Source organism: Bos indicus, chromosome 7, assembly GCF_029378745.1.
Source record: "Bos indicus isolate NIAB-ARS_2022 breed Sahiwal x Tharparkar chromosome 7, NIAB-ARS_B.indTharparkar_mat_pri_1.0, whole genome shotgun sequence".
Taxonomy (NCBI): domain Eukaryota; kingdom Metazoa; phylum Chordata; class Mammalia; order Artiodactyla; family Bovidae; genus Bos; species Bos indicus.
The window spans coordinates 19,514,709-19,535,996 of NC_091766.1; the positions used below are offsets into that span (position 1 = coordinate 19,514,709).

At 51.9% G+C, this 21,288-nt stretch overlaps 2 protein-coding genes and 1 non-coding gene across 5 annotated transcripts; 1 reads left to right on the forward strand and 2 right to left on the reverse strand.

Moving 5' to 3' along the window:
• Positions 1–236: 236 nt before the first annotated feature.
• FSD1 (fibronectin type III and SPRY domain containing 1) lies at positions 237–12,179 on the reverse strand. Its single transcript, XM_019964441.2, has 13 exons — positions 12,030–12,179; positions 10,984–11,079; positions 10,709–10,840; positions 9,667–9,768; positions 8,798–8,820; positions 8,474–8,595; positions 7,717–7,926; positions 3,648–3,746; positions 2,696–2,855; positions 2,264–2,343; positions 838–1,089; positions 641–729; positions 237–534 (listed from the first exon to the last, which is right to left on the reverse strand). The coding sequence occupies exons 1-13, from the start codon at positions 12,042–12,044 to the stop codon at positions 424–426; spliced, it is 1,491 nt and encodes a 496-aa protein (XP_019820000.1). The 5' UTR covers positions 12,045–12,179; the 3' UTR covers positions 237–423.
• A 160-nt stretch (positions 12,180–12,339) lies between these two features.
• TMIGD2 (transmembrane and immunoglobulin domain containing 2) lies at positions 12,340–21,286 on the forward strand. 3 transcript variants are annotated; one of them, XM_070793089.1, is made up of 5 exons: positions 12,340–12,698; positions 16,415–16,774; positions 20,246–20,275; positions 20,369–20,470; positions 20,838–21,286. In XM_070793089.1, the coding sequence occupies exons 2-5, from the start codon at positions 16,507–16,509 to the stop codon at positions 21,176–21,178; spliced, it is 741 nt and encodes a 246-aa protein (XP_070649190.1). In that variant the 5' UTR covers positions 12,340–12,698; positions 16,415–16,506; the 3' UTR covers positions 21,179–21,286. The 3 variants fall into 3 exon arrangements, with proteins under 3 accessions (XP_070649190.1, XP_019820001.2, XP_070649189.1); XM_019964442.2 differs by lacking the exon at positions 12,340–12,698 and adding an exon at positions 13,894–13,995; XM_070793088.1 differs by lacking the exons at positions 12,340–12,698; positions 20,246–20,275 and adding an exon at positions 13,894–13,995.
• Positions 19,899–19,971, reverse strand: TRNAR-CCG (transfer RNA arginine (anticodon CCG)). Its single transcript has one exon. It is a non-coding gene; the product is annotated as a tRNA-Arg (tRNA).
• Positions 21,287–21,288: the final 2 nt, after the last annotated feature.

Genomic DNA, 21,288 nt, shown 5'->3' on the forward strand with positions numbered 1-21,288 from the left:
ATCAGGTCTCAAAGAGTCCGACCTGACAGGGACTAAACAACAAGCTTGTGAGATCTTAGTTACCCGACCAGGGATTGAATCCAGGCCTCTGCAGTGACAGCACAGAGTCCTAACCATTGGACTGCCAGGGAATTCCCAAGAAATTTCCCATTTTATGGCTGAGAAAGCTGAGGTCTGGAGAGGACCAGGCACAGCCAGTGCCACCCAGCCCCAAAAAACCAGCAGCACCGCCTGGCCAGTGTTTGACCTTTATTAGGAGGTGAGGTGAGGAGGAGGGCCTGACCTGGGTGCCCACTCTCCATCAGTGACCCCCCATCAGGAGTTAAGGCTCCAAGCAGCAAGTGAGAGGAGGGTGCCCAGCTCAAACAGTCGAGGCCTGGAGGCGGCCCCCGAAATCTGCCCGCTGATGGGCAGTCCAGGGGCCTAGGTGAGGCTGGTGTTGGAGCTGCTAGTGGCACTGCCCCGCTTCTGCAGGCAACGCACGGAGCTGGGGACCTGCAGGCCAGTCGTCACGTGGAAGCTGCCACACCACACCTGAGGGACAGTTAGGGCAGGGAGAAGGGGACAGACAGGCTCAGCAGGAAAGCCAACCCTCGCGCCACCCTGATCTTCCTTCCCTGGGCCCCTGACAAGGCCTCACCGTGAAAGCTGGGAGCAGCGGCTGTGTGAACTTGGCCTTGAAGGTGTGCAGCAGCTGTTTGGTACGGCCATTGTAGAAGGACAGGAGGCCTAGAGTGGAGGGCCAGAGCGACAAAGGGACCGGTGAGAGAGGTTTGGGCAGAGATAGAACAGTGGAGAAGGGTGGCCAGAGGCCAGCCAGGGCTCGGAGGGCATCACCTTGATGGAAGTCGCAGTGCACGCCCAGGCAGTCGGGCACGGGGGCGTCCAGCATCTTGGCCTTGTTGGCGTGTTTGGCAGTGAAGCTGACCTGCAGCCAGTTGTTGACGTGCAGGCACCAGGACGCAGCCGTCTTGCCCAGCTGCTCGAAGCGGCCCAGGCTACGGTAGGCCACCCCCACGCCAAACGCCTTGCTGTCTGGCTCGTAGCGCACCTCCCAGTAATGTTCCCCGCCGTCAATCAGCGTGTCCCCTGGGGGATGGGGCAGGCAGGGAGACTGGGTAGAATTGGCTCCTGGGTGCCCTTTCAAAACGGGCAGCCAGACCCCAGCTCTTTCCTCCAGACACTGCCCGGTCCCCAGCTATCCCATGCCTCCCTAGATACTAAGATACTAGATATCTGACCAAGCCCAGATAAGTCACCAAGTCTCAGCGAGATATCAGTTAATCTACACCCTCCCAGGATCCTGGATCCAGATTCTTGTGACTTCAGTGATTTTCCCATCTAGCTATTCCTGCGCTGCAGCTTCTCCACCCACTTCTGCCCCACCAGACCATATCTCAGCTCCTCATTCAGCCCAGGAAACCAGCTACTCCCAGGACTTCCCTGGTGGTCCAGTGGTTAAGACTCCGCTCTCCCAATGCAGGGACCTGGGTTCCACCTTGGAATCTGGTCAGGGAACTAGATTCCACATGCTACAACTAAGAGTTTGCATGCCACAACTAAAGATCCTGAGTGCCGCAACTGAGACCCGGCACAGCCAAAAAAAAATTTAAAAAGAAACCAGCAACTCCCTAACTTCATCTCCGACCCTCATCGCCTCCCAGGTATTACAGACCACACTGGCTTCTGCATAGATCCTGACCCCTTTCTCAAGGTTTTTTTCAGGACAGTGGTGATTTCCAGGAACTCCTGTTCCTCCTCAGACTCCAGCTTCTCCTCCACAGGATCCAATCAGTCCTGTGGTGCCAACCACATCTCTCACCCTAGTCATTCTCTCCACTTTTCAGACTCAGCTACTCTCTGGCTCCTCCACTCACCTTAAGCCACTTCCCTGAGCCCATGTCTTGCTTCAGCTCCTCCACAAACCTGGCTAGCCACAGGCAACTATTCTTTCTAGCTACTCCCTGAGTCTCAGCTACTCCCTGGGTCTCATCTACTCCACAGACTTCAGGAAATTCTCCCTCAAGCTACTGCTCAGCCCTCCCCAGTCTAGAGCATCCATAAGTTCTGACTTTCCCCCAATGATCCCTCAGCCCCAAATCTTCCCATTCCCCCAACGTCACAATAACACATCACTGGTACTGTTCCCATAGAAGCTTTTTTGACACCTGCCTGTTTCCCCAGCCAAAGGAATTCCCTCCCACCAACCCCTATCAGGCCCCTGCCCAGACTTCTTTCTAGTCCTGTCTTCCCTCCTCCTTACCCAGCACCGTGTAGGACTCAGCTGTGAAGCGATCCCGTCCCCCACGACCTGAGGGCATCCTCTTGGGAGATGGAGTACCTCTGTGGGTGACAGGGAGGGGGAAGTCTCAATCAGACCTCACCTCTCCCATAGGAGGGCTTCCCTGGTCCACCCCAGTCAGCATGAACGTTTCATCTTTCCTGGACTGTGTGTGGTTCTTTTCATACACAGGGTCTCTCATGTTGGAACATACCTGTGCCCTTCCTCATCTGGAAAAATCCTATTTGACCATCAAAACCCACTTCAAAGATTCCTCTCCCTTATTCACTCTTTGGGCTCCCCCCACTCCATGTCCCTCCCCCTACCCCAGCCTTGACCATACTGGATTCTGTATGTCCATGTCCAGCTTGATCTCCTCCACCAGAGACTCAGGGAGGGGAGAGGGCGGGCTACCTGGCTGGGGAGTTGACGGGAGACGCCGTCCGCCCCTTGCCATCTTTCTCGCGAGCTTTGATATCCTGCACCTTCCCGCCCATGGCGTCCCACTCCACGGAGAGATCATCCACCCGCAGGTTCTGGTGGGATGTGGACGCATCCAGGCGGAACATGAACGCTGGGGCCAGGCAGACACAGGAGTCACAGAGATGGGAAAACCCAGAGACACAGAGAGAGACAGACAGTGACTAAGGCAGACCATGACAGGGACAGAGAACAGAAAGAAACAAAGAAACAGAGACTAAGACCAAGAGAGAGAAAAAGAGACAAATGCACAAAGGTTCAGAGATGGAGAGATATAGAGACAACAGGCAGAAAGGCACCAAAAGACGGGACAGGGAAGGGTGGAGAGGGCAGAACATGTAGCCAGAGGAGTGAAGGCCAAGGGCTAGTTGCCTAAAGGTCTCCCAGGTCTGAAGCCATTTCAAACCACTGTGCTGGCCTGTGCTTTCACTGGGGATTAATCCCAGAAAGGGAGCTGTGCTATAGCATGACAGAGCTAAGCTAGAGTGCAGAAAGGACTTCCTACCCGAACATGCAAAGGTATCACTGTGGGGGGCTAAGAAATCTATCTTCAGTACTGATACCCTATTTCCAATTCTATAGAGCACTTAGCTTTTTTTTTTTTTTTGAAGAGTGAGTTAGAGAGAGAGAGAGAGGGGGAGTGTGTGTGTGTAAAAACCATCCAGGTATGATGCGATCAACTGCAAATGCAAAGAACAATACCAAGTTTATAGCAGACACTCAGGCTAAGGAATCTACTATGGATTGAGCACTGAGCTTCCTGGCAACCAGGGCAAAAAGGGCCACAGAACCCTGATTAGAAGATTCTCATTAGACACCAGTCCCTGGAGCCCTGGGAGTGAGTGGTTATGGAGTCACAGCGAGGGGAGGTATGGGAGTCAGTCACCTGGTGTCTCCAGGGTCACTGGCTCGGAGAACTCGCCTGAAACTGCCTTATTACAGGCCTTCACACGGAAATTCATGTATTTCATGTCAAACTTGAGACCTGCAAGGCAACAGAGAGGGCTTACCATTGTGTACTCTTTGAGTGATAGATTAGAGGCCTTTGTGTCCCACAGTCATCCCACCACCTCTCATTCTAAGGAGCATCTTGTAGACCACATGGTAACCCTGAGAAATCATCCGTGTCTTCATTCACCTGTGGGGCTATGGATCACTTGGCTCCACCTCTATTCCAGACTGGCCAATCAGTCTGCTTTAAGGATGCTTTAAGGCTCAGTCACAGCAATTGGTCCAGGAATAGGCACATGACCCAAACAGGTCAATCAGAATCTACCCTGGGACTCTGGCTGATATTAGAGTGAGTGGAGTCCCTCTTTCCTCTGAACTAGCCAACTAGGCAGAGAAGGCGATGGCACTCCACTCCAGTACTCTTGCCTGGAAAATCCCATGGACGGAGGAGCCTGGTAGGCTACAGTCCATGGGGTCGCGAAGAGTCGGCCATGACTGAGCGACTTCACTTTCACTTTTCACTTTCATGCATTGGAGAGGGAAATGGCACCCCACTCCAGTGTTCTTGCCTGGAGAATCCCAGACGAGAGCCTGGTGGGCGGCCATCTACGGGCTCGCACAGAGTCGGACACGACTGAAGTGACTTACTTAGAAGCAGCAGCAGCCAACTAGGAGGAAGCCACTCCTGGGAAAATTTGCCACCATGTTGGCAACCCTACTTGAGAATGTCTGCTTTCTCAGAGCCAACAGTGTCTAGAACTGAGCTGAGTGAGTCATATGCTGGAACTCCTGCATCTAGCCATGACCAGTGCCTTAAAGATTTTCCCTAATAGTATCCTTTTAAAAAGTTATTATTAATTTCTTCTAATCTTAAAAAAATGAAAGCAACTATTGAACTGTCTTCCCCTCGTGCAAAACCTCTTTGGAGATATGTCCAGACCTCTCTCAGTGGCTTCATTCCCTCTCTCTCTTCTGGGCTTGTCAGTCCTCATCTAGTAGGTTCTCCTGGCTGACCACTCCTTCCTTCATGGAATTTTTCCTTGGCAGTCATGGCATTGCCCTCTACTGACTGCCCCCTCTGACTGCTCCCTCTTGGTCTTCTTTGCAGGCTCCTCTGTACTGCCAAATGTTTGGGTGACTCAGTCTAAGACCCTGCTTACCCTTAAGACACTATCTGCCTACCCACAGGGTACAAACAGCTCAACCTCTAGCTCAGACCACGTGTCCAGTTGCCCCGGGTGTTCCCTGTGGATGCCTTCTCTGGGCATTCCAAACAGCACTCAGAAATCCATGTTCTGAAACCTCTCATAGGTCCCCTTGCCCTCAGGATAAAGTCCCTATTCCTCTTCTCCCCTTTCCCTAGAGATGTTCGCTTTGCAAAGTTAACTAGTTCCAGACACAAAGGCTCAGTGTTCTGTCCTATGAGCCCTTGATCAGGCGGTTCCTTGGCCTGGAACTCGGTCTCCCCAGCTTCTCTTTTGGGCCTCGGCTTGGCTGTTACTTTCTCCAGGTGCCCACCCAGACTACCTCACCCTTTCTTGAATCCCCTCCTGAGTTCTGTAGTTTGCTCAGCAGCGCCACCTACTGCCCCAGCGCTAAGTAGAAAGTGTTAGTCGCTCTATCGTGTCTGACTCTGTGACCCCATGAACTGTGTAGCCTGCCAGGCTCCTCTGTCCATTGGATTTCCCAGGTGAAAATACTGGAGTGGGTTGCTATTTCCTTATCCAGGGGATCTTCCCGACCCAGGGATCGAACCCAGGTCTCCTAAATCGCAGGCAGATTCTTTACTCTCTGAGCCCCCAGGGAAGCTAAGACTACCACCCAGAAGGCTTGGATTCTGAATCGTGAACATATCCGACTTTTCACAGTGGGTGTCTATTTCCTAGTCTGCAACCTAACAATCATTTTCCCCACACTGAGCAGGGTTCACATAAAGATGAGATGGCCCAAGGAATATAAGTTATAAGAACTTAACCAAAACCCTCCTGTCTTCCAAACAGTCAACAAGATAGTAGGTGGATTGCAAATAACCACATGGGTTGTTTACATAGGTGAGTGATCATCTTCAGTATCACAGGTCTTGTGAGGGATTCAACTTCCTGCCCTGAGGAATTCGCTCACTATGGATTTTGGAAAAGGCCAGAGGGGTAAAGTGGATGCATCCGGAAGCCTGTGATGGAGAAGCTCTACACTTTGATTGTGGTGTAGTTACACAAATTTACATAGGGGATAAAATTGCATACAGGATTACACATGTACATGCAAATCAGTGCGTGCTAAACTGGTAAAACTGATGGAAAGTAAATCAACCCTGCAGACTATACTCGTGTCAGCTTCCTGGTTCTGGTATCGAACTCTAGTTATGGAAGCTGCCACTACTGGAGAAAGCTGAATATATACAATGTATATATATATATATATATATTTCATTGTGTATACATATGATATATAATATGTGCTCAGTCTGTCCAACTCTTTGTGACCCCATGGACTGAAGCCCACCAGGCTCCTCTGTCCATAGGATTTCTCAAGCAAGAATACTGGAGTGAGTTGCCATTTCCTTCTCCAGGTGATCTTCCCGACCCAGGGATTGAACCCACTTCTCTTAAGTCTTCTGCATTGGCAGGTGGATTCTTTACTACTGGCGTCACCTAGGAAGCCCTGTGTGCGTGTGTGTGTGTGTGTGTGTGTGTGTGTGTGTGTACACGATGAAATATTATTCAGCCTTAAAAAGAAAGGAAACTAACACCTGCTACAACATGGCGAGCCTTGAGGACACGATGCTCAGTGACATAAGCCAGGCGTCCTGTATGATTCCATCTATATGAGGAACTTAGAGTAGCAACATTCCCAGGGACGGGAATTAGAATGGTGGGTGCCAGGGACCAGGCAGAGAGGAATGGAAGTTAGTGTCTAATGGGGACAGGGGAATTTCCTGGTGGTCCAGTGCTTAGGACTCTGTGTTTTCACTGCCAAGGGCACGGCTTCAATCCTTGGTCAGGGAACTAGGATCCTGCAAGCCATGTGGTAAGGCCAAAATTTAAAAACAAAACAAACAACAACAGTAACAAAAACGAATGGGGACAGTTTCAGTTTTGCAAGCTAAGAAGTTCTGGAGATGGATGGTGGGGTGATCGTAGCACTGAATTACTGAATAGCTGATCTGCATACTTAATAGTGACCATGGTGGATTTTACCTTATGTGTATTTTGCCACAATAATTTTTTAAAAAAGACCGGGGGGAAAATGGGGTGTGTTTATTTTGATTTCCATGCAAAGGATAAGCTGAGAGCTTTTCAGGCCCTCTTCTCGGCTGCTGGCTTTTCTTTCCTGCAATTAGCAGGCTTATTATTAAGCTTGTATGCTAATTACAGATAGGGAGCAGGCTGATTATAGCCCAAGAGCCCTGGTGATAGTTATCTTGTCAGGGAGATTCTCCCTTCAGGGCTTCCCCAGGCTCAGGATGGTTTCTTAACTCATTAGGGACCCCTGATTTTACCCTCCTTCAGACCCTCTCCTATCAGCTGGATGGATTCCCCCAGTCTTTCTGCTTTCGTATAACTTCCAAGGAAATCCTCAGAGCCTGGGAGGACGGTTCCCTGAACACCAGTTCTATGAGAGGAGGGATTCTCAGGCACTTTATTTACTACTGTAAGGACAGTGCTTGGTATCCTGCAGGAAATAAGTCAAAATGAATGAATGAATGATGGGTCATAGAGATAAGACAGGGATGGAGCACACCCTTTCCAGGTGCTTCACTCAGTTCCCTCATCTGTAAAAAGCTGACAATAACACACTCATTGCTTCTGCTGCTGCTGCTGCTGCTGCTGCTAAGTCGCTTCTGGGTAAAATGCTTAGCACATAGTAAGCCCTCAGTACATGGTGCAGGGCTGTCCCCGGCATCGTTTTCCTTATTATATGTTACTCTCCATCAGCCCAGCAGAGCCTTGAGTATGGTCCACGAGCCCCAGGTGGACTGATGGGGAAAGCTGAGCTGCCCTTACCGGTCAGGGTGTATTCCGTTTGCCGGATCCCCTCGATGACCATCCAGGGCTGGTCCTCCTTGAGGCGGGGTGGGCCCTCAAAGTTGGTCCGCCGATATTCCAGCACGAAGTGGTCAATCTTGTTGTCCTCGTCTGGCATGCGCCATACCAAGGTTACACAATTATCGGCCACTAGGGACTCGGTCAGGTCAATCACAGGGGCGCTAGGCACTGCCCAGGACAGAGGAGACAGGGGTGTCAGGGTGCGGGGCAGGGAAGCCTGAAGGGGCGTGCCTGGATGTAACCCTGCCCACCCACTAGACCTTCTTGGGGTCTGGGCGTCCTCCCGATAACAGGTTAGGGGCGGGGCTTCTCTGGGTTCCGTAGCCTGGGGGTGGAGCCTCCTCAGGGTTTCACCAAAGGGTGTGAGGCACAGAAGAGCTTTCTAAGGGTTCAACCAACGAATACTTGGGCTTCTCTGAAAATCCCACCATTTAGAGGTAGTAAGTTTCCAGAATGCTACCAATTGGGGTGTGGTCTCCATGGGACTCCACCCCTAGTGGGTGGGGATTCTTTAGGACTCTACCACAGGGTGGGGCTTCCCTGTGGCTCCACCCACTGGGGGGTGGGAATCCTCAGGGCTCCAAGTCAGGGCGGGACCTTCTGCAGTTTTCACAAATGGTTGTCAGCCTTATTCTGATTGTCATGCCTTGTCTCCGGGCTCTCTCCTAGACTTTGGGATTTTTTCCCCCTATCATACAGTGAGTTGCCCTCTCACCAGGCAGGAATGTGAGTGCCTGCAACATCCTCCGCTCCTGTGCAAAGTCCACCATGAGATGACTCATGTTGTCGCTGACCTTGGCTTTCAGTGACAGCCGGAAGGCGGGGGCCATTGTCACACTGCAGGGAAGGAGGTGGAGGCAGCCTGCACACTGCAGGGAAGGAGGTGGACGCCCAGGCCTAGTCCCCCGAGGTGTGTGTAGGGGGCCCCCTCCCCCTTGTTGCGGTCGGGTGCTCTGGGCCAAGGGACCCTCACCTGGGTGTTCCCACCTTCACAATGGGGGTGAGGCAATGGGGTGGGAGCCAGGTCCCAGCGTCTTACCCATCTTTGATTTGCTTGGCAGCCTAGAAAGAGGGACAGAACGAAAGCCAAAGAATTGTGTTGGCTGAATCAGAAACCCACTACACAGACAAGAAGACTGAGGCCCAGTCGGGTGTCCATGTGTCAAAGTGCCCCAGCATGGGGGCAGAAAGCCTTAGCCAGACCCTGATGGGATGGGAGGCAAAGACAGGCTCCCACCCCTATCCCCACCTCCCGCCTAGTGCCCAGTACATACAGTTGACTGATTTAGCAAATGAAAATATAGGCTACGAAGTTAAATTTGCATTGCAGATGAACAATAAATAAATATATACTTTTTATATAAGTAGACCCCATCCAATATTTCAGATATACTTACACTAAATATTGGACGTGACATATATTACTAAAAAATTAATTCCTTGTTAAATTTGAATTTCAAATAATGAATAAGTATTTTAGTGTAAATATGTCCCAGGCAACATTTGGGAAATACTTACACTAAACATTTGCATGAGATATACTAAAAATTTTATTCATTCTTTTTTTTTTAATTGGAGTATAATTTCTTTACAATGTTACATTAGTTTCTGCTGTACAACAAAGTGAATCAGCTGTATGGATACATATATACATGCTTCCTCTTGGACTCCTCTCCTACCTCCTTCCCATCCCACCCATCTAGGTCATCACAGAGCACCAAGCTGGGCTTCCTGTGAGTTTTAGATCTACCACAAAGAATTATTATTTTAGCATATGTCCTATCAATGGTGTTTAGGATGTACTCAGACTAAATCCTGCATGGGCCATAATCAGAGTAAAACATTACTCATTGTTGATCTGAAATGCAAACGTATCTGGGTGGCCACTCTGGCTCCCGAGGCGCCCACCTGGGGAAAGTCCTTGCTGTCAGTGGCCAGCAGGGTCTGGTTGGCTGTCTCCAGAAGCTCTTCGGAGCTCTCCAAGGCTCGAGTGCAGGCAGCCAGCTGGTTCTGCAGGAGCCATGCCACCAAGAGAAGAGACATCTTACTCCACGGCATCAGAGCCTCCCAGGGCTCCTCATCGCCTTGGGGATCTGGGGTACCATGTCCTTCTCCAACTCCAGGTAGGAAAGGGAGGCTAGAGGGAGTTTGGGCCTCTCTGCGGGCAGGACATCAGAACCATTTGGGGATCCCTTCCTTAGAAAAGGACATGTCCAGGGACTTCCCTGGTGGTACAGTGGCTAAGACTCCATGCTCCCAATGCAAGGGGACTGGTTCGATCCCTGGTCAGGGACCTAGATTCCACGTGCTGTAACTAAAGATTCCACATGCTGCAACAAAGACCCAGAATAACCATATAAATAAAATAAGTGAATAATTTTTAAAAAGAAACAGACATGCCTAGGTCACATCTGAGCCTAGAGCTCCACATTCCTTGTGGATGGGCATCCAGGGTGTTAGGGGGTGGCCCAGGAAGTGCTGGTGTTGCCCTAGTGACCCCAGCTTGGAATCTGAGACCCCAGAGGAGCCATAGCCAGTGTTTGGCAAGAAGTGATGCCCTCAGATCTGAGGGACCAGTGGGAAGGGCTGAAAAATTGGAAGTGTGAGATGAAGACAGGTGGGGAGGAACAGCAGATGTAGGGATGGGGCTGCAGCAATGCAGGGGAGAAGGGATTAAGAGGGAGAGCAGGCGCGTGAGGGATGGATAGGTCATGGGCAGGGAGGGGGCTGGGAAGAGCCCAGGGAAAAGAGGAGGTGTGGCTGACACCACTGGATGGTCTGGCTCAGGACACCAGGGACACTGGCGGCCCCTCTGGGAAGGGGCAAGAGAGGAGGAGCAGGTTCGGAGGAAGATGTTGAGGCCGGTCGGGCTCTGGGGAGTGTGCAGGGGATGGCATCTGGGAGGGGGTCTGGGAGAACACCCCCCGCCCCGGCCCCAAATCACACACACCTGCAGCTCATAGGTGCGGCTGGCACGGTCCTGCTTTATCTTCATGAGCATGCCCTCCTTCAGCTCCTCCAGGAGGGAGAAGAGGGACTGGAACTCGGCTTCCAGGTCCTCCTGCACCTTGGCCGAGTTTGCCTTGGAGAGACAAGGTGGGGTCAGAGCTGCCAGGACTGGCCAAGCTGCTGCTCAGATGGGCAGCAAGGCCCAGGGTCCCCAAGGGCAGGTTACCTTTATAGCTGCCCTTCCCCCCACCTTGGGGATAGGGGTGACTTCCTCACCTCCACGTTCAGCAGCATCTGCTTGAGGGAGTAAATGAAACTCTGGATCTCTTCATTTTTCACAGCCAGCGTTGTGATGATCTTCCTCAGAGCCTCCTGCCCCCAGAGAAGCATGCACAAACTAAGTCCCTCAGCCTGGCCAGGGCTCCTTGACTTGAAGCTCCCCCTTTCTGTCCTCCAGGGATCCAGGGAAGGGATGTGGGAGCCACTGTGCCAAAAAGCTTGGGCACCAGACAAGAGCAGGCCCTGGGTGGAGCTCTGGCCCTACAGCCCTCAGGAGCAGCAGGCATCGGGCACATTGAGCCCACCCATTTCAAAGGGGAGGAAACTGAGGCTCTGAGAGAACTTTTCAGGAAGCACAGACCCTGAGCCCCAGCCAGGTCTGCCTGAGTGCAAAGCCTTCAACCAGGAAACTATATCCTGAGCGGGGTGGGGGCATCATCGGGGTAAGGAGCTAGCTCCGGGAAAGAGACCCCAGAGGAAAAGGATACCCGCAGAACATGGGTTCATCTGGAAAACGGGAGACGCTAGGGAATCAGGTAAGTGGAGAAAGGTAAGGAGGTCTGGGGGAGGGGATGCCGGGAGAGGAGGCCGGCGTGGGTGGGTGCTTCTAGGGCCTGCAGCCCAAACCCAGGCCTCCCACGGGTCCTTTTCCTGGGGGCACGAGATTGGTGGGGGTCACCTGTGCTGAGCTGGCGGGGCGCCCACCGCGGCGGGGCGTGGCCAGGGTCGGGACACCTGGTCCGCAGTCCCGATGGAAGGCGTGGGTGATAGAGTCAAGGCTGGGTCCCCGATACTGGGGAGGCGTGGGGGCCATGAAGGGGATGCGCCTGAACTCAGGCCAAGATGATGTGGGTCGTGGCTAGGGTGGAGGGCTGCGGCGTCCAGAAGGGGGGCTAGATCCGGGCGTGGTTGCGGCGAGGGTGGGGCTTCGGCCGCAGAGCAGCTGGGGTCGGGGAAGCTGGGAGGACGCTGCGGCATTACCTGGTCCCCCTCCTCTCGTCCACCCCCGCTTCGGACCGCGCCCTGCCCCGCCCGGGTCTTACTTTCTGGTCCTCCATGGCTGCAGCCCAGGTCAGCCCGGCCCGACCCGCGGGCCCCACTCGCTCTTCTAGTCCCCAAGCTGCCTTTGCTGCTGCCGGTAGCCAATGGCCCGCCGAGCCCTCGCCGCCGCCGCCGCCGTGCCCCCAGTCAGCGCTCCATCACTGGCCGCAGCGCGCAGGCGCGCCCCTCGCTGCAAGCTGGGAAATGTAGTCTGTCTTGCGCTGGGGTCGCGGAAAGCCGAGACCCTCAGAGTCTGGGTCGTCGTAGGTGATATTGCTAACGATGCCTGAGCTGGAGAGAGCTCAGAACTGGGAGGCAGGATGCCTGGGTTCAACTGCCCTGTGACCTTGAGCCTGTCCCTGGTTCTTCTGTGCCTCAGTCTCCCAACTCTTTCACCCCTGCAACTTCTCAGCTACCACTCAAAATGGAATTTCATTGCCACAGCTCCGGCCCTCCAGCCTGGCCCGTAGACCTGGCTCCACGACTACTCAAACCTCGCATTTACTGAAAAGCCAAAGTCTTTTGCCTAAGCGGATGATCAGCTTCCAATGCTGCCTTTCTCTCCCAACATCACAGCTGAACACCTGTGCATCCCACAGAGCCCCAGGCTCTCACATCTCCTCCAGAAGCTTCTCTGCCTGCCCAGAATCCATACGGCTAGGAGGAGGCTGGTAAGCTCTGTGTATGACATGTGGGCAGAACACCACCACAGGGGCCTGTCTGTGAGTGATGGGAACAATTCTGCCAAGAACACTGACCTTCTTCTTTCTGGTTAAAAAAAAAAGAGGTCACGCTGTGGTTGGGAGTGAGACATTGAGGTCTAGGAGTCTGTCTCCTCCTCCAGGGGTGGGTACAGCTAGCCAAGGGGTAATAGGTGCAGGGCTGAGAGAAAGTCTGGAGGCTATGAAGCGCCCCACCTCCTGCAAACTTCTTCCAGCTGTAGGGGCAGGTTACCCGCCTTACCTGCCTCAGGACTCAAAACCATTAGCAGAAATCCATTCCCCTGAACCCCAAAAGAAAACATCTTAGGGGCAAAATAATGGATGCTGAGAAGCTGCCACTAGGTCCCCTGCTCAGGTCTGTGCCATCTGCTCCCCTCCCCATTCCTTCTCTCACCTGCCCTGCCACGTGTCCCCAGTCTAGGCATGTTTATGAAGTCTTTTTTTTTTAATATTTTTTTTTTATGTCGACCATTTTTAAAAACTATTGAATGTGTTAACAATATTGTTTCTTGTTTTGGACTTCTCTGGTGGTCCAGTGGTTGAGAATATGCCTGCCAATGCAAGGGACATGGATTCGATCCCTGGTCAGGGAAGATTCCACATGCTGCAGGGCAACTAAGCCCATGGGCTACAACTACTGAGCCCACGGTCTACAACTACTGAAGCCCGTGCACCTAGAGCCCGTGCTCCCCAACAGGAGAAGCCCACATGCAGCAATGAAGACCCAGTACAACCAACGATGAATCAACAAATACAATTTTTAAATGTACATTAAAAAAAATATATTGTTTCTGTTTTATGTTTTGGTTTCTTGGCTTCCCGGCATGTGGGATCTTAGGTCCCCAAGCAGGGACTGAACCCGCACTGCCTGCATTGGAAGGCCAAGTCTTAACCTCTGGACGGCCAGGGAAGCCCCTCTGTAGTCTTTTAGGAAGATTTTCACTCACTTTATCTCCATCACATATACATATTGCCTTTCGCCTTGAAAAAAAAAAGAGGGAAACTGAGGCACCAGTGACAGGAAGTGGAGCCCCAGCAGTAGTGGCCACCGGACGTGTGCTGGCTGGCCTGGGTGTCACTTATGCCTCTGTGGCGGGGGCGGAGTGTCACCTATGCTTCTGTGGCAGGAAGTCTGTCACACGGGAGGGGAAAGGGGGTGGCGGGGCGCCAGCTGGGAGAGAGGAGCCTGAGGGGCCAGGAATGGGGTCCCCGGGCACAGTGCTGGTCCTCCTGGTGCAGTTCTGGGGTGAGTATCTGAATCTCCCCGCCTTGGCCCCCATCCTGTTGTGACTCGTCACTCCAGCTGCCTGCCCCTCCGGTTCAGAGCCCCCTCGAAACCTTCGTCTCTCCGCTCTGCCAAATACACCCTGTCTCTCTCCCTGATACTCAGAACTTTACAAGAACTCTGTGTGTGTGGAGTTGCTCAGTAGAGTCCAACTCTTTGCAACCCATGAGCTGTAGCCCGCCAGGCTCCTCTGCCCATGGAATTCTCCAGGCAAGAATACTGGAATGGGTTGCCATTTCCTTCTCCAGGGGATCTTCCCCACCCAGGGATTGAACCCAGGTCTCCTGCATTGCAGGCAGATTCTTTGCCATCTGGGCTCCCAGGGGAGCCTGCAAGGGTTGAACCGTTCTAGCGAAAATCCACAGAGGGAACCTTAGGATAAAATTCACACTGGGACCTGCCTACGAGCCTTGTATGACCTGGCCCTGCTGGCTGCTCTATTCTCTGTGCTCCTCTGCATTCCCTCTCTCTCCCCCATGGCCAGTCTGCTGACTCCTCTTTTTTTTTCTTTTTTTATCCCAACACATAGAGCTTGATCCTACCTCTGGACCTTTGCACCTTCTGTTCCCTCTGCCTGGAATACTATTCCCTGCATCTCCTCTCTTTAGGGTCAGCTGTAACTCCACCCCAAATGCCAGGAACTTGACGGCAACTCACCCCTTCTGGGGGGGGTGGGCATCTAACAGGTACCCCAGACTTCCTATGGCCAAAAGCAAACTCTTTCTTTCCCCTCTAGCCCTGCTTCTTCTACTCGGTGTCCCCCATCTTTTTTTTTTGGCTGTGTGGCATGTGAGTTCCCCATTAGTTCCCCAATCAGGGATCAAACGCACACCCCCTGTAGTGGAAGCTCGAGTCTTAAACCGTGGAAGGGCCACCAAGGAAGGCCCTCAGCATCCCCCATCTTGTCCTAAAGTCGCCACCATTCACAAAGTCCCTCAGCCTAAGAACCTTGGAAATCTGCCACTCTGTCTCTTTCCCTCCCTCCCAATTCAGTTCTTTTTTTTTTAAAACTTGTTATTTTGTGTTAGAATATAGCCGATGAACAGTGTTGCGACAGTTTCAGGGGAACAGTGACCAACTCAGGTCTTGTAGTTCTTCTGCGGGCAACTTTCAAAATCTGTTCAAACTCTGACCTCTTCTTTTCCAGGGTCTGAGTCCCATCACTGGTCTCCTGGACCCTGGTTTCTCTGCCATCCTGACCCCTCTCCCGCTTCTGCCCCATGAAGATCACAGTCCGTTCTCACCATGGCAATGACTGTGATTTTTTTTAAACTTTAACTGGACCACACTTCCTCCCTGCTCCCGTGGTTTCTCATCACGCTTAGATTGAAAAGTACACTGCCCCCCTTTCCCCACCCCCACCCACCTCCCTACCTCTGTCATACCCCACCCACACAGGCCGCAGGTCTCTAAAAGCCATGCCCTGCTGACTTCTCTGATCCCACTTCCTCCCTCTCTCCCCCTCACATGCTCTGCTCCAACCCTGGGGGCCTCCTCCCTGTTCCTCCAACTCACCAGGCCTGGTCTGGCCTCAGGACCTTTGCATGACCCATTCCTTACGGACGACTGACTACTTCTTTCATTTTTTTAAGATTTATTTTATTTGTTTATGCCTATGCTGGGTCTTCATTGCTGCACTCAGACTTTCTTTAGTTGTGGCAAGCAGGGGCTACTCTCTAGTTGCGGTGCTTGGGCTTCTCATTGCAGTGGTTTCTCTTGTTGCAGAGCACGGGCTTAGTTGTCTCACAGTATGTGGGATCTTCCCCAACCAGGGATCGAACCCGTGTCTCCTGCATTGGCAGGTGGATTCTTAACTGTACCACCAGGAAAGCCCCGAATACATCTTATTATTCACATCCCTGCTCAAATGTCACCTCCTCTGAGAGGCCCTCCCTGATCACCCTCTATAAGTACACCCTCTCATTTCATCCTTATCATCTCTTGCCACTCCCCATTCCTTTCCTCCATCGATTCTCATTTCATGACTTCCTGTGTCTCTACCCTGAGACCGTTGGCTTCACAAGGGTAGGGGCTTTTGTCTGTCTCAGTCACCTGTGTGTCTGTGTCCACAGGGTCCAGATCAGGGTCTGGCACACTCCAGGCAATCTTTCTGTGGCTGAGAGCCAGACATGTCATAGAGTTCACCTTGAAATCTCACAAGTGCTGAGAAACTTATACCCATTTCACAGATGGGGCCATGGAGGTTCAGCAAGAAATGACCTTGCAAAGATCACACAGATAGTAAGCTTTCAGGCCCTCACTGCCTGATTCCTGTGGGCTGGCTAGGGAAGTAAGTCACGCACACACACATACACATACACACTCACACACACACACACACACACTTAAGAAGGTCTCACTCACTTCTTCTTTCCTCCAGTCCTACAAGGAGTCACAGGCCTGACTGTGCAGCAGGCACCGAAGTTGCTGCAGGTGAGACAGGACAGCCAGGTGACTTTGGCCTGCCAGGTGATGCACGCCCAGGCCTGGGAGCGGCTCCGTGTCGAGTGGATCAAGGATGCTGACATCTTTTGCCAGACACACATCATCAATGGCAGTCTGAGCAAGGATGTCTGTGGGCCTCAGGGATGGCTATCCTGGCAGCCGCCTGGCAACCTCACCCTGCAGCTGAACCACGTGAGCCTCAATGACAGTGGACTCTATGTGTGTGGGGCAACCGTGGAGATCCCTGTTTGGGAGGAGGCCCAGGGCAACGGGACGCAGCTCCTGGTGGAGAGAGGTATGAGAGCATGGGGGTAGGGGGCAGGGGTGTAAGCCAGGGAGGACTTGGAACTTCTAGAAATCTTAAGCTTCTAGAATCTCAAGCTCCTAGCAACTAAATTCTCTAAATTGGATTCCTAGAAACAGTCTGCAGATGCAAGAATTTTGCAGACCAGAAAATTTCTGTTGTGACGACTCCACTCTGCTGTTATAGTGTGAAAGTCTCCATAGACATGCTTAAGGGAATGCGAGGGCCTCGGTGCCAATAAAATTTTATTTGAAAAAAAAAAAAAAAAAACAGAGGGCTGAATTTGACTTACAGGCTGTAGTTACTCAGCCCTGCTCCAGTATATCACAATCACAAACACTCTTGAATATATATAATTCTGGATTCTAATTCAAAACAGTTTCATAAACTGTGTTATTCAAGTATATCCTCCATACAGAGAAATGCCTATACTGAAAGTGGCCAGCTCATGGATATCTTAGTCTGTTAGATCACTGATAAGACACTACAGACTGGGTGGCTTATAAACCACATATTTATTTCTCAGAATTCTAGAGATTGGAAATCCAAGATCAAAGTGCCAGCAAGGTCTTGCTCTGGTGAGAACCCTCTTCCTGGTTCATAGCCTGCACCTTCTAGCTGTGTCCTCATGTAGCAGCAGGGGGCTGGGGAGCTCTTTAGGTTCAGCAACCAGGGACTGAACTGCACCACCTGCCTTGGAAGGGCAGAGTCTTAACCACGGTACGGACCACTATAAGAGCACTGATCCCATTCATGAAGGCTCTACCCTCTTTACCTAACTACCCCCCAAAGGCCCTGACCTCTCATTGCCTTCATATTAGAGGTTAGGATTCAACATATGAATTTTGGAGGGATGTATACAAATAATGGGCTTCACTGGTGGCTCAGTGGTAAAGAATCTGCCTGTGATGCAGGAGATCTCTGGCTTGGGGAGATCCCCCTGGAGAAGGAAATGGCAACCCACTCCAGTATTCTTGCCTGGGAAATCCATGGAGAGGGGAGACTGATGGGCTATAGTCCATGGGGTTGCAAAAGAATCAGACATGACTTATTGACTAAACAACAACAACACAAATCATAGCAATGGGTTCTCACAACCTGCACACATCTGGGTACTCACCACCCTGCTCGACACACATATCTGCCTCCTTATAAATGCTATCCTTTCCCCCCACACACACTATTCTGATTTATAGCAGCAGTAATCTATTTTAACTGGCTTCCTGTTTTACTTAATGAAATCATAGAGTGCATTCTGTGTCCAACATCTTTCACTCGACACTGTCTGTGAGACTCCTCTGTGTTGGTGTGTGGAGCAATGGCTCATCCTTTTCCTTTTCTGTGGAGTGCCCTCCATCACCACTGATCAGTCCAGTTTCCTATCGATGGCTATTTTGGCAACTTCTAGGTTTTGGCTATTATAAATAAGACCTCTATGAACAATCTAGAACTTGTCTTTTTTAAAATATTTTTTTGGCTGCACTGTGGGGGCATGTGGGATCTTAGTTCCCCGATCAGGGATCAAACCCACACCTCCTGCGTTGGAAACATGGAGTGTTAACCACTGGACCATCAGGGAAGTCCCTAGAACTTGTCTTTTGGTCAACATATGGACACAGTTGTATTGTACCGAAAACAATTCTAGAATCTCAAACCATAAAGCAGAATCTTGCAGTTCGAGAATTCTAGGGGCGTAAATTCTAAGCTCTGAGAATTGCAACCTATGTTATCCATAGGGACTATCACTCCTCAGAAAAACATTGGTTCTTGGGAGCAAAGAAAATCTTACCCTTTTATGTTTAAAGCAGAGATATGCAGATAGCCCACAGATTTATAGCATATCTGTGGTATTAACATTTCATGAGGGAACAAATGAAGGTTCTTAGAAAGCCTTCTTAGGGGACTGATAATGAAAAAAGGTTGAGAAACACCGAAACAAAGGCATGGAAGATTATAGAATCTTAGAATTGTAGGGTCTGAAATACTTTAAACAGATAAACTCTTAGCCTTTTGCAATCAGAGTATGTAAGAGCAGAAAACTGTAGAATTCCAGGATCTAGACTTGAAAGCCATTGACTGTCGGGACTTCCCTGTGGTGGTCCAGTGGTCAGGACTCCATGCTTCCACTGCAGGGGGCACAGCTTCAATTCCACAGGGCCAAAAATAAAACACATACACAAAACAAACAGACAAAAAAGAAAACCATTGACTCTCAAGCCTGGAAGGAACTTTCCAGATTAGCTTAGCCAGCAGCCTCCTTTCACAGAGAATAAAGCTAAGGCCCAGCCAGGGCCAAGACACGTCCAGCCACCCACACAAGCCAGGATGCAGGCAGCTTTCTCCAGAGCCCGACTCACACATTTCCCCACCTCTGCCTGACACCCACGTAAGGGCCAAACCCTGCATAGTTTGCAAGTTGACCTGTTGCTGTCTTGCTCTCTTTGCTGTTCCTCAGGGCCTTGGGCACCTGCCTGGCTCCTATCAGGCAAAATGAAGCACCACCCAGACTCCTAGCTCCAAGAGATGCCCATTTCTCTCCAGCTGGCAGGATCCGCCCACTGCCTGCCTCCAGGGCGGTGTGTTATGGCCGCACCCCCAGCCCCCCGCCAACCCTTGGCTCCTTGAGACAAGGGGGCCAATTACCAATTAGCAGAGGCGGGGGTAGCGGAGGCACCGGGCTGAGAGTTGTTGGCAGCTGTGAGGGAGCGAGGCTGGGTCGGCATGGATTCAGCTCTGCACAGCTGGCTTCCCCATCAGAAGCCCACCCCCCCACCCCGGGATCACTGCCAACTTCAGAACCTGGAAGATGAAGGGGCTGGGGACTCTAGGCCTTGTCTTGGTCACAGGAGAAAGCGCCTTGGCTGGGGTTCCCGTCAGTTACACAGGCCTGAAAGCACATCCTCACTTGCTCTGTGACCTTATGCTAGTGACTTGACTCGTTTGTGCCTGTTTCCTTAGTTATCAAAATTCAGCTAATAGTGCTTTCTCATCAGACTAGGTGAATTTATTTCTCTATTTAAAATATGTATTTATTTTCCTGTGCCAGGTCTTAGTTGCAGCATGCGGAATCTTTGTTTCAGCATGTGAACTCTTAGTTCTGGCATGTAGGATCTAGTTCCCTGACCAGGGATTGAACCTGGGCCCCCTGCATTCGGAGTTCAGAGTCTCAACCACTGGACCACCAGGGAAGTCACCAGATTATATGACTTTAAAGTGATTATATCTAAAGAGTTTATTACCGGGTCTGGAATGTATTCACAATAACCCAGCAAGACAGGCATGCTTAGTCTCACTTTTCAGAAGAGGAAAGAGGTTTAGAGCAAATACTTGCCTGAACTCACAGCATGGCAAGTGCAAGAACCCTGAGGTTCCACACGGGGTAGAGGGGCTCTTACCCTAAAGGGGTGCAGGATGCTGAACTCAAAGGTGAGCTCGCCTGAGACGCAGGTTTCTTCTCTGCAGGTGTCTGGCTGCAGGACCACAGCTTCTCAGGTGAGCTCCGTCTACCTGACCCTCCTTCAGCTCCGCCCCGCCCCTCTGCCCCGCCCTCCGTCAGCCTGCCCACCATCCCCTCTCCCATTCCAGGCCTCTACTTCGCGCCGCTGGTGACGGGGGCCGTGGCCGTTGCCGTTTTCGCTCTGGGCGCTGGGATCTGGGGCCGCCGCCGCTGCCGGAACGGGGATGCAGGTAAGGAACCGCGCAGGTAGCTGCGCAGAGGGCGGGAGGTTCCCAAGAGCACCGCCACCCGCTGGCGATCGCGCCCCCTCGTTGCGAAAGCTGGAACTGCAGCTGCTTGACTAGGCGGAACGCATCTCCTTCTGACTTTGATACCTGCTTCTTTAGGAAGAAGGGAGGGTGAGGCTGGGGGGCAGAGAAGAGGAATGGATCGGGAAGGTTGGCCCCTACATCCGTGTTTTTTCAGGGGCATAGACAAAGCCCCCAAAAAGTGGGCTGGAGAGGACCAGGCTCTCTTAAATGACTGTCCCCTCTTGGTGTCATCTCCCCACCCCCCACACCCCCACCCCCACCCCCACCCCCTCCCCCCCCAATGCAGGCAGTCCAATCTACAGCAACGTCCTATACCGGCCCCGGAGAGCCCCAAGGAAGAAGGCATGGCCTGTGGAAAGGAAGGTGCTGGACAGTGAGGATCAGAAGGGCCAAAGCTTCTACTCGATCTCTTTCCCCCAGCGCCCCAAGTCGCATATGGCTCCCAAATTTTGCCCCAGTCCCAGACCCATTCACCCCATCTCTGCAGTCAGAATCTCTCCTGGCCCAGGCTCCTCTGGGCAGCCAAGGTCAAGAGGGTTCCTTGAAGTGGGAAGAGAAATCAGAACCGCAGGAGAGCCAGAGAAGACCTACCCCCAGCGACTATATAAAGATGTGACTTATTCCTAGGGGATCACAGAGTCCAGCAGTTTATTATAGAGACCCCGTCCTTGTTTTTGAGGATAGACCTCTCCCTTGTCCCAAGAACATCCAATAAAGGTTCATGAAGAAAGCAAAGC